General features: G+C 49.7%; 2 protein-coding genes across 2 annotated transcripts; one reads left to right on the top strand and one right to left on the bottom strand.

Moving 5' to 3' along the window:
• Positions 1 to 253: 253 nt before the first annotated feature.
• On the top strand, positions 254 to 2,091 carry LOC135805521 (leucine-rich melanocyte differentiation-associated protein-like). Its single transcript, XM_065319564.1, has one exon. The coding sequence runs from the start codon at positions 539 to 541 to the stop codon at positions 1,250 to 1,252; it is 714 nt and encodes a 237-aa protein (XP_065175636.1). The 5' UTR covers positions 254 to 538; the 3' UTR covers positions 1,253 to 2,091.
• A 987-nt stretch (positions 2,092 to 3,078) lies between these two features.
• On the bottom strand, positions 3,079 to 5,001 carry LOC135807106 (lysocardiolipin acyltransferase 1-like). The gene is made up of 2 exons (XM_065321162.1): positions 4,800 to 5,001; positions 3,079 to 4,644 (listed from the first exon to the last, which is right to left on the bottom strand). Exons 1-2 carry the CDS (start codon positions 4,921 to 4,923, stop codon positions 3,890 to 3,892), a joined length of 879 nt encoding a protein of 292 aa, XP_065177234.1. The 5' UTR covers positions 4,924 to 5,001; the 3' UTR covers positions 3,079 to 3,889.
• Between the last annotated feature and the right edge of the window lie 8,080 nt (positions 5,002 to 13,081).

The following is a 13,081-nucleotide window of genomic DNA, read 5'->3' as shown; positions in this document are numbered from 1 at the left end:
TAATATTTTCGGTATTCGCCAAAATCGGCGGTTCGGTAGCGGGAAATTTTCGGTAAAACCCGTTCTCCAGGTAGGTGTACTAGTACTACATGTATACAGTATCGGTTGTACCGAAAATTTCGGTGCGTTTTATTTGCGGTAAAAATTGTCGGCACCGAAGTTACCGAAAATAAAACACCACCGAAAATTTCTGCTTTTACAGTACTACTTTTAGTGTATAATATACTACTACTTTGTAGTAGGCGGTGTGTGGTGCGGCCTCTGCACTTGTTGAACAAGTACTGCGTCCTTCACTTCTCAACTGCTAGTAATTGTTACTACTGTAGTTAGTTCGGGCATTTTGCATTCGTTTCCTCAATCTGTCTAGGAGTTTGTTCTTGAGGTCCAGTACATGACTCATGGATTGAAGTTCAGTTCATAGGACACCGTGTTTGTTTGATTCCAGTGGCCGTGGTCATTTGCTCTTTTCTGCGAGCTGTTTAGAACTGTGGATTGAAAACGATTTCTCATATTAAAGTTGCCGAGAACATTTCATGGAATGGCTGAGCAGGAGGAAGGCGTTTTGTTCAACGAAGGGAACTTGACGTGTATCGCGCAGAACTGGAGTTCTATCCCGGACGATGTGGTACAGCGGTATGCAGCCACGACTAAGCGCCTGGACATGAGCTTCAATGTGCTGCGCGAGCTGTCTGGCCTTGAGAATTTTACATTGTTAGAGGAGCTGGTTGTGGATAACAACGAGCTAGGGGATAGCGTACGATTTCCTCCTCTAAACCATCTGCACACAGTCATGTTGAATAAGAATGCCATCATGAACATCGATGGCCTGCTTGAGGACATGGGGAAACAGCTGCCCGCACTGCGCTTTCTCAGTTTACTAGGGAACGTTGCGTGCCCGAACGAATTGTCCAGTTCAGAGAAGGATGAGGATGATTATCGACGGTATCGGCTGTATGTCTTATACAAGCTGCCCAACCTTCGCTTCCTCGACTCGCGTCCAGCATCGCAGAAGGAAAAAGCCGAGGCGGCACGGTCCGGGCAGTTCATGAAAGTTGTGCGCATGGACGAGACGACGACGGACACGGGACGGCCACGGGCACGCTCGTCGGAGGTGAGCGGCGAGGACTACACGCCGCTGCCGCAAACGCTGGCCAGCGCGGGCGATCACAAGGGCACGTTTGGTGTGTGCCGATACGTTTACTACGGTCGCCACTCCGAGGGCAACCGCTTCATCAGGAATCGCGATCTATAAACGTCTATTTCAACGTTTATATCTGTGAGTAGCCATCATTTAGAGAACATGTCCGTACAGTACTGTTTGTGAAAGTAGACCAGTCATGAAAGGTCTGCAACATGATAAACTTCTGGGATGCAGAGTTTTTTTTGAGAAGATCTCCCGTCCTGTGATACTTGTAGCTGTGAATGATGTTTAATTTGATTTTGTGTAGGCGGCAATGGTCATCCGCACCGAGACAACCTAATGGAATGATGTCACTAAGTTGTTCATGCCTGTTCTGTGATTTATTTAGCACAGTTTGTGGTTTCCTGGCGCGCATGTGCATTCTTCTTCCACATGGAACACATCCGTATCACGTGCCACCTTACTAGAGCTAGAGTTAGTTAGCCTTTCCGCTAGAGCCGTCTATTGTAATTTTATTCGCTCCACTTAGTGTGAAACAGCCTGCAGTCTCTATGCATATGTCTTTATGAGCAGCTGCTGGAACAGCTGTTGTAGTGCTATTAATATCGCTGTACTTTTTTTTTACTTGCTCGCTTATTTGTACAGCGCTAGCGTGCAACTGCTTCACATGACTTTGTTTTAGGTATGGGCATGTGTAAAGTGCGCATTTTGCCTCGTGCGTTAACCTCATTTTCAGTGAGAAATGCCTTTTTCTAATTTGCTACAGTGCATGCACATGTATACAGAAGCCGCACATGTGTGTCGCACTGAAAGTAAAGGTGTATGTTTGAGGCTTCGTAGGTTTCTCTTTTCCCAGTTCAGTTCCAGCCCTTCTATTTTCCTTAACCTTAACAAAGGACTTACCCTAAGTCTTTCCACCTCTTATTGATTGTAGTTCTCTGTTCCCATAACTTTCTGTATGTATGTGTGTGTGTGTGTGTGTTGCCGAATGATCAAATTAATTTTGATGTAGGTCACATGCATGTTGCGGAGATTACATAAACGCGCGCGATCAGTGATTCACTATTACATTTTGTGCGGTGAATTTCTGTTGAATGCACGGTCAATGCGTGGCCAGCATTTGGTGTGTTTCTGGGGCTTACCGGCACAGTGCCTGTCACACTGTGTGTGTGTGCGTGCAGTGCACTTTTCGATTGGTACTTTGAGGGTTGGGGCGCTCTCGGTGCCTTTCCAGTTTCCGGATACTCGTATGCTATCCTCCATTTCCACTTCTGGCTCATCCAGGCCGACTATTAATTATGGTCATGTGCACCCTTGCTATTCCGATCTCTTGCTGACATACAGACTACAGTCCATTCATAACAAAAGATGAGCACAGGCTTTGGGTGGCGAGTTCCCGTACTTGGTGATTTTCGTGATTTTATTGTACTCGGTGCAGTGCCGCGAAATTTACCCTAGCCTAGGGGGTCTGGGGATCGAACCGCACAATGTACTGTTGCAAGTGGAGTGAAACGTCCTGGTTTTTCATGGCTTCCCTATTCAGTGGTTACCTGGCTGAAATCTTATTCTTGTTACGGTTTGTTTTCTGGAGAAATAGACAGTCGACTTCAGAAACATAGGTACTTCGAAGGGAAGAGCATTCCATGGGGAGTGGAACAAATAATTGTAAAAAACTCTAAATTTTGACCCATTTATGGCCAAAAGGCAAAAGCTAGGATATCATTTTTTGGACTGTAAAAAAAAAAGTAAATTATCGTGTCCGTTCCCGAAGGGAACTCACGACGGCCGCTAACACCCGGTAAACCCTAGCGGCAAGCAGCCTGCAAGAATTGCATTTGACCAATGGCCCACCTCACCAGATCAAGGTGTGGGTCCTCGTCACTCAGTACAATCACATGGAGTCCAACCGAGCAAGCCGCATTCCTGGTCCTGAGAGGTGATTCCACACCCCACGTACATGTATGGCAACTTTCCCCATGTCTCACCCCCAGAGTCAGACAAAGTCAATACTACACTGGCCGAAGATGAAAAAAGGTGGTTTAAAAAAAAAACAGGGGAGAAGGAGGGGAATGCCATGCACTTAACTCATTTCACAACTAGTAGCACGACACGGGGGCAGGGAAGTATCCTGGATAAAATGCAGAGCATCGGCGGTATGCCATCACGAAAGTGATGATGAAACATGAAAAGAGGAGCTGCGCATTGCCAAGAGCACGTTACTTGATTACGTACATGTGCTAGGCTTGGTAATGGTCCGCAGACACGATTACAACATGGTCCTCTTAGTAATAAATAAGTAGATAGTATGAAAGAGCAGGGAGTCAACAGAATAGTAATGATGAGGTGACAACGCCCAAGCCCAAGGACGATATTTTGAGGATAAAATCAAAAATCATTCAAAAGGTAAAAGTCAGTTTTGAACTACACGAGCTAAAGGTTGATGAAGACATTCTATCTAAACTTTTGATGGCAATCTTTCATGGTGCTATTATCATTCACAGGGGTCATTCAGATCAATTCATTAAGTTTCAACCCTACGAATAACTTACGAGGAGACTACAATAAACCGTTCAAGTATTGAGTGTGTGCAAATCACAGTCAACGCTCAGAAGGGGCATTGATGATCAGCTGATTACAGACTGAGTTCTTTTGCCTGCATGGCAACGCAGAGACAGCACACCAAGAGGAGTGCATTGGTAGCCTGCATCATCATGTTGCAGTGGTTTGTAGCGTGCATCATCATCTTGATCATGCTGTGGCCGTCTCTGCAAGCTGCAGCTCAAGGTGCAGTAGTCCGCCGAGGTGATGCTCAATCAAGAGGTTGGCCAGCGACATGAGAACTACATACCAGCGGACGTACCACGTTGTTAGTATTGCAAAGCTCGTCGCCAGCGTGAACAAGACCCAGAAGAGAGCAACGTAGAACAGGCGATGGTGAACAACCAGGTTTAAGGCGCCAATGTCGATGGCCTTGTGAATTTGCTTTGCCTGACTCTGCGCGTCTGTGGGAAGCTCAAACGAGCCACTGCGGTAGAACTGAGCCAGGCGTGTTTCTTTGTGCTCCCAATCACTTTTCAGCCATGCACTAAGTTCCTTGGCGTCGTCCGGCATGGTAGACATAGGGTGGCGCTTCAGATGAAAGTGTATCTCCTCCGGAAAGTTGCCGAGGAAGATTTCCTTGAAGCTGTAGACAATATTCTTGGGATAGGCCACAGTCATGTCTACAACACAGTCCAGATGATCATTCAAGTGAGACACAAGGTAGGTGAAACCGGATGTGCGAGGATGCAACAGGTGCTCATAGATTGGCAAGTTGTTAGCTTTTGCGTAGGCGTCGCTCTTGGCTTTTCCACTGCCCTCGAGGTCGGCGCCTTCGGGAAAGAGCAGGAGCTGGATTGGCGCACCGGACTGCTTCAGGTGCTTGCAGTGCTTGGCCAGCAACAACTGATCCTCCTGCCAGTTCCTCTTGACGAACAGATAGCCACAGGCTTGGCAAACATAGCCTGCACATTCACAGCCAGCGACAAGCACAAGCACAAGCGCACATACACACACACACACACACACGCACACACACAGACACACACACAATACAGGCTACATGTAAATGCATTTTTCCGTGAATTTGAAATGGCGTAACAGGCTGCAGCGTACTTACCCCAGATAGGTACGTGGCGAAGGGAATCTTTCAACACCAGCTTGAAGTGCTCTAGCATACCAAAGCGTGTGTAGATCATCCACGAGTAGGCCCAGTCCAGTTCAGTTCGATGGTTACCGATCATCAGGTAGCGTTCATCTGGACTCACGTAGTCGCCGTGAAATACCACCTTTGTGCCGCCGAGAAGTTCTGCAGTCAGAGCGGGAGGAGGTAAGCAAATCAGTAGGTGATTACAGTAAAGCCTGCCCTAACCGGATGCCCTTGGCGCAGCGGAAACTTTCCTAATAATGGCAGGATTCCGCTTGATCCAGGGACGAACGTTCAATCCACAGCACTTTGGTGCATGAAAATGTGTCCGGTCAATACAGGATTCCGCTTGGTACAGGGTCCAGCCAACGCAGGATTCCGCTTGGTACAGGGTCTGGACAACACGTGATTTACTGTACAACGCAACCTCAGAAATCCAACCACCCTCACTGGCCTCAGGTCCGGCGGCAGAAACGTCTGATTAGTGAAAAAGACAATCCCGACCACACGTGCTTGCCAGACTTGCCTTGAAATGATGATAGCAAAACTGTACAACCACACACTACTCAAACATCTGCTACGCGCATTCGGGATTGACCGCGTCCGCAATGTCCTATGATGTCATCCACACACACACACACACGTTGAAGTACAGAGATCACTATGACTGTAGGAACTTACCGAGCAGAGCCTGGCATGACACATTCCACATCCACATAGGGATACATGGAGCACCGTGTAAACACATACACACATACACACACATACACACACATACACACACATACACACACAAACCCGCGCACGTGCATACACATGCGCACAGACACAAACACACAGGCACGCACACCGACACAAACAGACATTAGGTTGCAGAAAAGGGAGGTTGGTCCACACCCTGCAAACCTGCTGCACATCTCGGCTTTATCCGAGCACACAGCTGTTGGCGGTAGCACAGCGCTCACTACATTCCTGATTACAAATAATTACAATGCTGACTATTGATTTCATTGGCTCGAGGACTACCTGGCACGTGCTATAGTCTTCATGGATTCCTCACAGACAAGAACTACAAACGCAATTCGCAATCTATTGTACACTGGACGCATGTGTACCACAGTGATGCATGAAGAATAGGACTGGTGTATGGGTTTTGAGTCTACACGGCTTTGCATGTTTTGGGTTCGGATTTCTACTTGGAAATGAGAATCTTCAAGTTGTGGCACACGGAAAGAAAAACGCGCACGGATTAGGCTCGTATCACTGAAATTTGGCAGCAGGCCATACTTGGAAATTCTCACTGTGTGTTGCACGTGATTTCGTTGTGTTTTTCTTTGAATCTTCACCAGAACAAAGAGCAAAGCACGTCCTCGACAACAAGTGAAGCCCAAGCATACGAGTACATGTTCTCAATATTCGCGTTGCGTTCCCGTCATGTACAGCGGTACCTCATGAATGCTCCTAAACCTGGGTTTACAGTAAATGCCCCTGCAAGGTTGTGAGTGCAGCAGTGCACTGTATCATTGTGAGTGTGGAGTATACTGTACAAGTACAAATTTTCGTTCACGAAATCTTTCGTTATTTCACTCCACCAGCTCACGAAATCTTTCGTTATTTCACTCCACCAGCAGGCTTGTTACGTACTAAATTTCGTTTTTGGTCGACGTCTGTCACCCCGAACGTCCAGAAAAAACTTTAGTTTGGGGGGGGGGGGGGTACAAACTTTAGTTATTTTGTGCCCCCTAACGAATATAGCGAAAGTTAATTCCAAGCGAAAATTTGTACTTATACAGTAAGTTTACATTTTCTACGGTTGTGATAACTGGCGCATGGCGACAATTCTGAAAGGTGCCCCGAAGTGACATGGTCTAGACTCCTGTTGCTTATGTGCTTGATGCCAGGGAGTTTAGATGACTCCCTGCTTGATACCATCGACAGTGAACCAGACCTTACAGGGCTTCATGCTAGTAACCTCTGTGCCCCTCCCCCCCCCCCCCCCAGCTCTGTCCCAGATCCGTCACAACAGGCAGTGTACAGGGACATGTACAGTATGATTGCATTATCAAGAGGTACAGGGACATGTACCTACCGTCAATAGAGTCATGAACAGAGCCAGCCAGTAGGTGTTCCATCTCTGATAGAGGTTAATCTTGCGCAGCAGCAAGAACAAGATGGCTCCCGGACACAGGATGAACACAAACGACAGGAATGATGAAGCCACGAAGAAGCAGCAGAACAGAAGCCCTCGGATAGTTTTCGCAAGCGACATTGTCACTGTTTGTTCACATACACTATGTACACGTGCATCCAGGTGGAAATAAAGTTATTACAATTAGAGAATTGAAAATTCAAACAGGAGCGCTGGTCACGTACGGACCGAGTAACGTTATAACAGCCAATTGCCGTGACGTTTCGTCGAAATCACATCGAAATTAATTCTGTGTTTCAGTCCACAATTGTCAGTCCGACTTGTCAGCAATCAGTACAGCTGCACAATAGTTACAGTGTGAAGACAACGAAATTCGAAAGCAAAATGTGCATCTGCAGCTGCAAACCATTTGGCAGGTTGTCAATGACAGCCACGTGACGACGACAGTCGCGTCGAACCAGGGAGTCGTAAAAATGTACATTTTACGACTCCCTGCGTCGAACCCAAACCTGGTTTCCCGGCAACTCCCTGGTTGACAGAAAAGCAGGGAGTCCTGGCCGGGTGCGGGTGGTGCACGGGCACTGGTCCGGATTCTGGTTGGCAGCTTCCCACCGGTCCGTGATGTGGTTTCACACACCGATTACGATCGCCGACGAGTAGATAGTAGCAAGAGTACATGAAAACCGGTTTTCATGTACTCTTGATAGTAGTAGTAGTAGTAGTAGTAGTAGAATTTATTATTTTGATAGGGAAGGCCCTACAGACGTTGCCGTCTTCTTACAGATCTTCGACTCGTAAGATTTTGTCGAAAGTATGATCATGACCAATCCTGGATAGGGCACCCTGATTCTTGAGAGGCCCTCAGTTCTGTCAGTTCTGTATTTCGCGGTTGTGAGAAGCATTCGCCTCCGGACTACTACAAGGATCAGCACACAGTCGGTGCACCATGGCGGCATGGCGGCATACAGCGACACTGACAGTCACAGACTCAGCTGAAGCGTCATGTCACAATTGTCACTAAACGTGTTTTCGTTCATTTTCACGTCGTGTGAATACCCTATAATACTACCAAGAGTACATCACCACCCCTCTTGCTTGCTGCTCGACTATTTTGCTTACTTGGTATACCCGCTTCTGCTGTGCAACTAGCTTTGACGATGTGCTTTATTGCCCCTTGGTTATTATTATAATTACTTGTATGTACTCTGGATACTACAAACAATTGTACATGTACCAAGAGTACATAACCCCCCAGAGTGTGCAACGCCTGATCCAGCTCTGCCGCACAGGGCACAGTTGTTCCGGAGTCGACCAGCTGAAGCTGCTGGGTGTGCTGTTTGACCAACACCTGTCCTTCACAGCTCATATCAGGCAATTGGCTATTCGAGGCTCGCAGCGTCTGGGCTTCCTCCGGAAAGCCTCACGAGTGCTGGACTCTAGGTGCCGTGGAGTGATCTACAAGGGCTTTGTCCGCCCGGTTTTGGAGTACGGCATGCTCGTGTGGATGAGCGCTGCACCCACCACTCTGGCTCGCCTCACTGCCATCCAACGCCGTGGCCTTCACCTAATCGGTGATGGAGCCTACCTCCCTAGCTTGGACACCCGCAGAATGGTCGGAGCACTCTGCTTTCTCTACAAGCTTTTTTTTTTTTTTTTTTTTTTTTTACAAGCTCCACTTTTCAACTGGCCCAGACATGCTTCTCACCCTTCTTCCACCCCGAGCGACCAACACATCACGCCATAGCCGACGCACACAAAAGCATCCCTCACACCAGTTTCAGCTCACTTCCACTCTTCCGCCCAGAGCACGGAATGATGTCCTTCGGTCCTTCCCTGACGCTGTTGTGGAGGTCTGGAACCAGCTAACTGGCCCAGATTACTCAAGACGTCAGGCAACCGATTGGGATCAACAAGGCCAAGGAAAACTCGAAAAAATCAAAAAAAATTAAAAAACATGAAAAAAATCAAAATGACCACATGCACAGTGCTACATCTGCTGATGCCGAGCGAGTAAATTAGTTGTCGACATGGAGCCTGACACCCCGAACCCTCCTGCTGATGCAGAGACAAGCAGCAATTTGAGTACTCCTGAATGCGACAGTGACGGTTTCCGGCAGGTCGTGTCCAAACGAGTTTTGCGGCGGCGGACCACACCCCGGAACCACAGTGACGCATGGAAGCTAGTTGCAGCAGAGCCACCACAGACAAAGCGTGCCGTGGTGTACATTGGTAACCTGAGCACATCCTGCACCGAATCCAGTCTGAAAGAATACATTCAAGTCACAGCAGCTGCTCTTCCCGAGCCACAGTCCATCTCAGTGCTCACGTGCAGTATGTATACCTCTCCACATGGCCGGGTGTCAGCACGAGTAGCCGTGGATGCATCTCTTGTGAATCTCCTGACTGACCCGGAATTCTGGCCCCGGCCACTGTACTGCAGGCCATGGAAGTTTGACGCTGGCCGTAAGCACTCCTCTGCGCACAACGCGGTGGGTCCCAGTGTATCGGAGTCGAACACCCAGTCAGCTGGCCAGGATGCTGACAATGCAGAGCGGACCATGTCAGTTCTGCAGGCAGCCACCCAGTCAGCTGGCCAGGATGCTGCCAATGGGGTGCGACACCAGCCACCTCCACTGACACCGGCTGTTGGAAAATCTCGCTCTTATGAACGGTCCTCGCCACCAGCCCTCCCGGACAGCAAGAGGCCAGACGGTGCAGAGAGTGAGACAACCTCGGGTGACGGCATGTCCAACACTGAAGACCAGGAAACAACACAGTGTGCTGCGCAAGAGTCTACTTAATGCGAGTCTTTTTAACAAATGCATTTGGGCTACTCAGCAAATTTGGTGACTTTCAGCATGCCCTGAACGCACATAAACCTGATGTTGCGATAGTAACAGAGACTAAGTTCACTCCAGATAAGTGTACCGCCTCAGAGTCTACCATTCCAGGTTACGGAGAGCCCCTGCGGATGGACTGCACTGCTCAGGGTGGAGGCGTTGCCATATGGTGCAAGTCTACTCTCGCAGTTGCACAGATCGACCTCCATGCCACTCCTGTGGACTCTAAGAACGCAGTTCTATGGTGCACCATCCAGTCCCAGTCTGGCAGCGATATCACCTTGGGAGCTGTCTATCGTTCTGGCTCGAGTGGCGACTCTGACGTCTCCCTACTGGAGCACCTAGACCACTGCCTGGATGCCGTTCCACCCTCCGCCCAAGTCATCCTGGCTGGCGACCTCAACGTCCACAGCACTGAGTGGCTTGGTAGCACCAAGACTACCACTGCTGGGCAACGCCTGGAAGAAATATGTGCGACGCACGGACTGATCCAACATGTTGATCAGCCAACAAGAGGAAAGAACACTCTTGACCTCATCCTGTCAAACTTGCCACACCCCGTCACAGTACAGGCATTTCCACCCCTGGGCAAGTCAGACCACTGTGTGATTCTTGCTGAGTTCAGCCCAGTCACGCTCCGTACTGAGCCCGTGTCTCGACGCCGCGTCTGGCGCTACAACCAGGCTGACTGGGGCCGCATGCGTCATTTTATTCGTCAGACAGACTGGCAGCACATTCTTAGCCACCACCCAGAACACGCATGCGTACAACTTACTTCCCGCATCCAGGAGGGCATGGATCGCTTCATCCCATCGAAGCATCTGTCAGTCAGAACGTGTGACCCTGTTTGGTGGACTCCTGAATGTAGTACAGCTGTGTCTGCAAGAAACCGTGCTTGGCGACACACCCGTGCACACCCAACTGATCTGCAATTGTCTGATACCTACACTGCAACCAGCCTGAGAGTTGCCACTGTGCTCCATGCAGCGCAGCAGGCTCATGTATCTTCATTGCGGAACAAGCTGTCGAATGGAAACCTACGTGACAAAGCATGGTGGTCAAACATGAAGCGTGCAGGAGGTCTATCCCGCACATCTGATATTCCTGTCCTAAAGGGGGCCGATGGTCAGCAATGTACCACGGCCTCCTCCAAGGCTGACTGTTTCGCATCATTCTTCGCAGAGAAGTGCAGCATCCCAAATGATCTCACTGAAGACACACTCCCGCCTTTCCCACCACGCACTGACGCCATCCTGAGTCAAATCCGTTTCCGGGAATCAGCAGTGCTCAAGCAGCTCCGGTGTCTTGAAGTATCCAAAGCGTCCGGGCCAGACTCCATTTCCTGCCGCGTTCTAAAGGAGTGTGCGTCTGAGCTCTCAAAGCCGTTGTCGCAGCTGTTCTCGTCTTGTCTCTCCCATGGTTACCAGCCTACAGCCTGGAAGGTAGCCAATGTGGTTCCCATCCACAAGCGCAAGGCCAAGGGCGATGTCCGTAATTATCGACCAGTCTCCTTGCTCTGTGTAGTATCCAAGATGATGGAAAGAATAGTCAACCAGCAGCTCATCAACCATCTCAACAGCAATACCCTCCTGTCTGCCAACCAGTTTGGCTTTCGGAAATCAATCGGCACAGCTGACCTACTAACGTCACTCCAGCATGAATGGGCTTTAACCACCAGTAAGGGCGGAACCATTCAGGCCCTCGCCATAGACATAGCAGGCGCGTTTGACCGGGTTTCACACCCTGGGCTCCTCTGCAAGCTCCGAGGCTATGGCATTGGTGGGCAACTGCTGGCCTGGTTAACATCGTACCTCCAGAACCGGAAGCTGCAAGCTGTTGTTGGGGGACAGACCTCTACCCCCTCTACCATCCGGTCAGGCGTCCCTCAGGGCAGCATCCTAGGGCCCACATTGTTTCTAGTATACATAAACGACGCCGAAGATCAGCTACCTGCCAGCGTCTCCATCGCCGTGTATGCTGATGATACTACGTTATACACGTCTGTCATGCCTGGACAGACCACAGAGGCCGCCGCAGCTGCACTTCAGACAGCCGTAAACCAGCTGGAAGCCTGGGGAAGTACTTGGAGGGTTACCTTTGAGCCCTCTAAGTCACAGCTGATGTCCGTGACCAGGAAGCTGGCCCCTCTAGACTTCCCCCCTGTCCAATTCCTTGGCACCCCTGTTCCTGTCAGCAGCCAGTTGAAGCTCCTTGGGGTGGTGTTCGACGAGAAGCTCAACTTCAGCGCCCACCTCCACCAGCTTTCTGTGCGCGCACATCAACGCCTCCATTTCATGCGGAAGGCAGCCCCCATCCTGGATGCTGCTGGACGCCTAACCGTCTATAAGGGCTTTGTAAGGCCCATACTTGAGTATGCCCCACTAGCCTGGCTTGGTGCTGCCCAGACCCACCTTGGGAAGTTGGACACAGCACAGCGCAAGGCCATGCAGATGATTGAACCCACCACCGTCCTCCAGAGTCTGCGGGCCAGACGGACGGTCGCAGGGCTGTCCTATCTCTACAAGGTAGTTAACTGCAAGGGCCCACCCCGTCTGACACGCATCCGCCCTCCCCCAAAACCACGGGCCGATACTGTTCGAACCCGCCAGCAGCATTATGCTCAGCGCCAGCACCGGGAACAGCTCTTAAACACCACCCCCGGCACCAGTCCTGATTACCTTCGACGTTCCTTCCCGTACTGTTTCCTTGAATGGTGGAACAGCCTCCCCGAGGACGTCTTTCCCCGTCTGGCCAATCACTCTCCACTCACAGCTTTTAAAAAAGGTGTCAACAAACACATTTCAGACCAGCCATGGTCTTGGGACGTGCTTTGAAGCCCATCATGTTGATCGTCTCACTGTTCTTTCCAGATCGCACCTCTCGGTTTGGGGATGTGCATTGAAGCACCCCATACTAACGGTCTATACTGTCCTCTCTTGGTCACCACTCTCCCTATTACCTATATTGTAATTAACATTCATGTATTGCGCTTCAGATTTTCTTCCGTTTTTGTCTCTTGGTGCGTTACCGGCATGGCGATACTGAGACCTAATGGTCAGTGGAGTGCCTGTGTAGTATCCCTGCCCGACCAATACGGAAGCAGTACGGAACTAATACGGAGCTTTGCCTGATGTATATTTAGTGTATCTCCGTATGTAAGCGTACGGCGTCTGCTGCATAAAAGCGGCTGAGCATTTCTGTTTTGATGAAGAGAAGATTAGATTAGATAGCAACGAAAGATAACTCGAAGAAGTAGTCAACCTCTA

Source organism: Sycon ciliatum, chromosome 1, assembly GCF_964019385.1.
Source record: "Sycon ciliatum chromosome 1, ocSycCili1.1, whole genome shotgun sequence".
NCBI lineage: Eukaryota > Metazoa > Porifera > Calcarea > Leucosolenida > Sycettidae > Sycon > Sycon ciliatum.
Note: the sequence above shows the minus strand (reverse complement) of the source record. Positions and strands in the feature narration are given on the sequence as shown.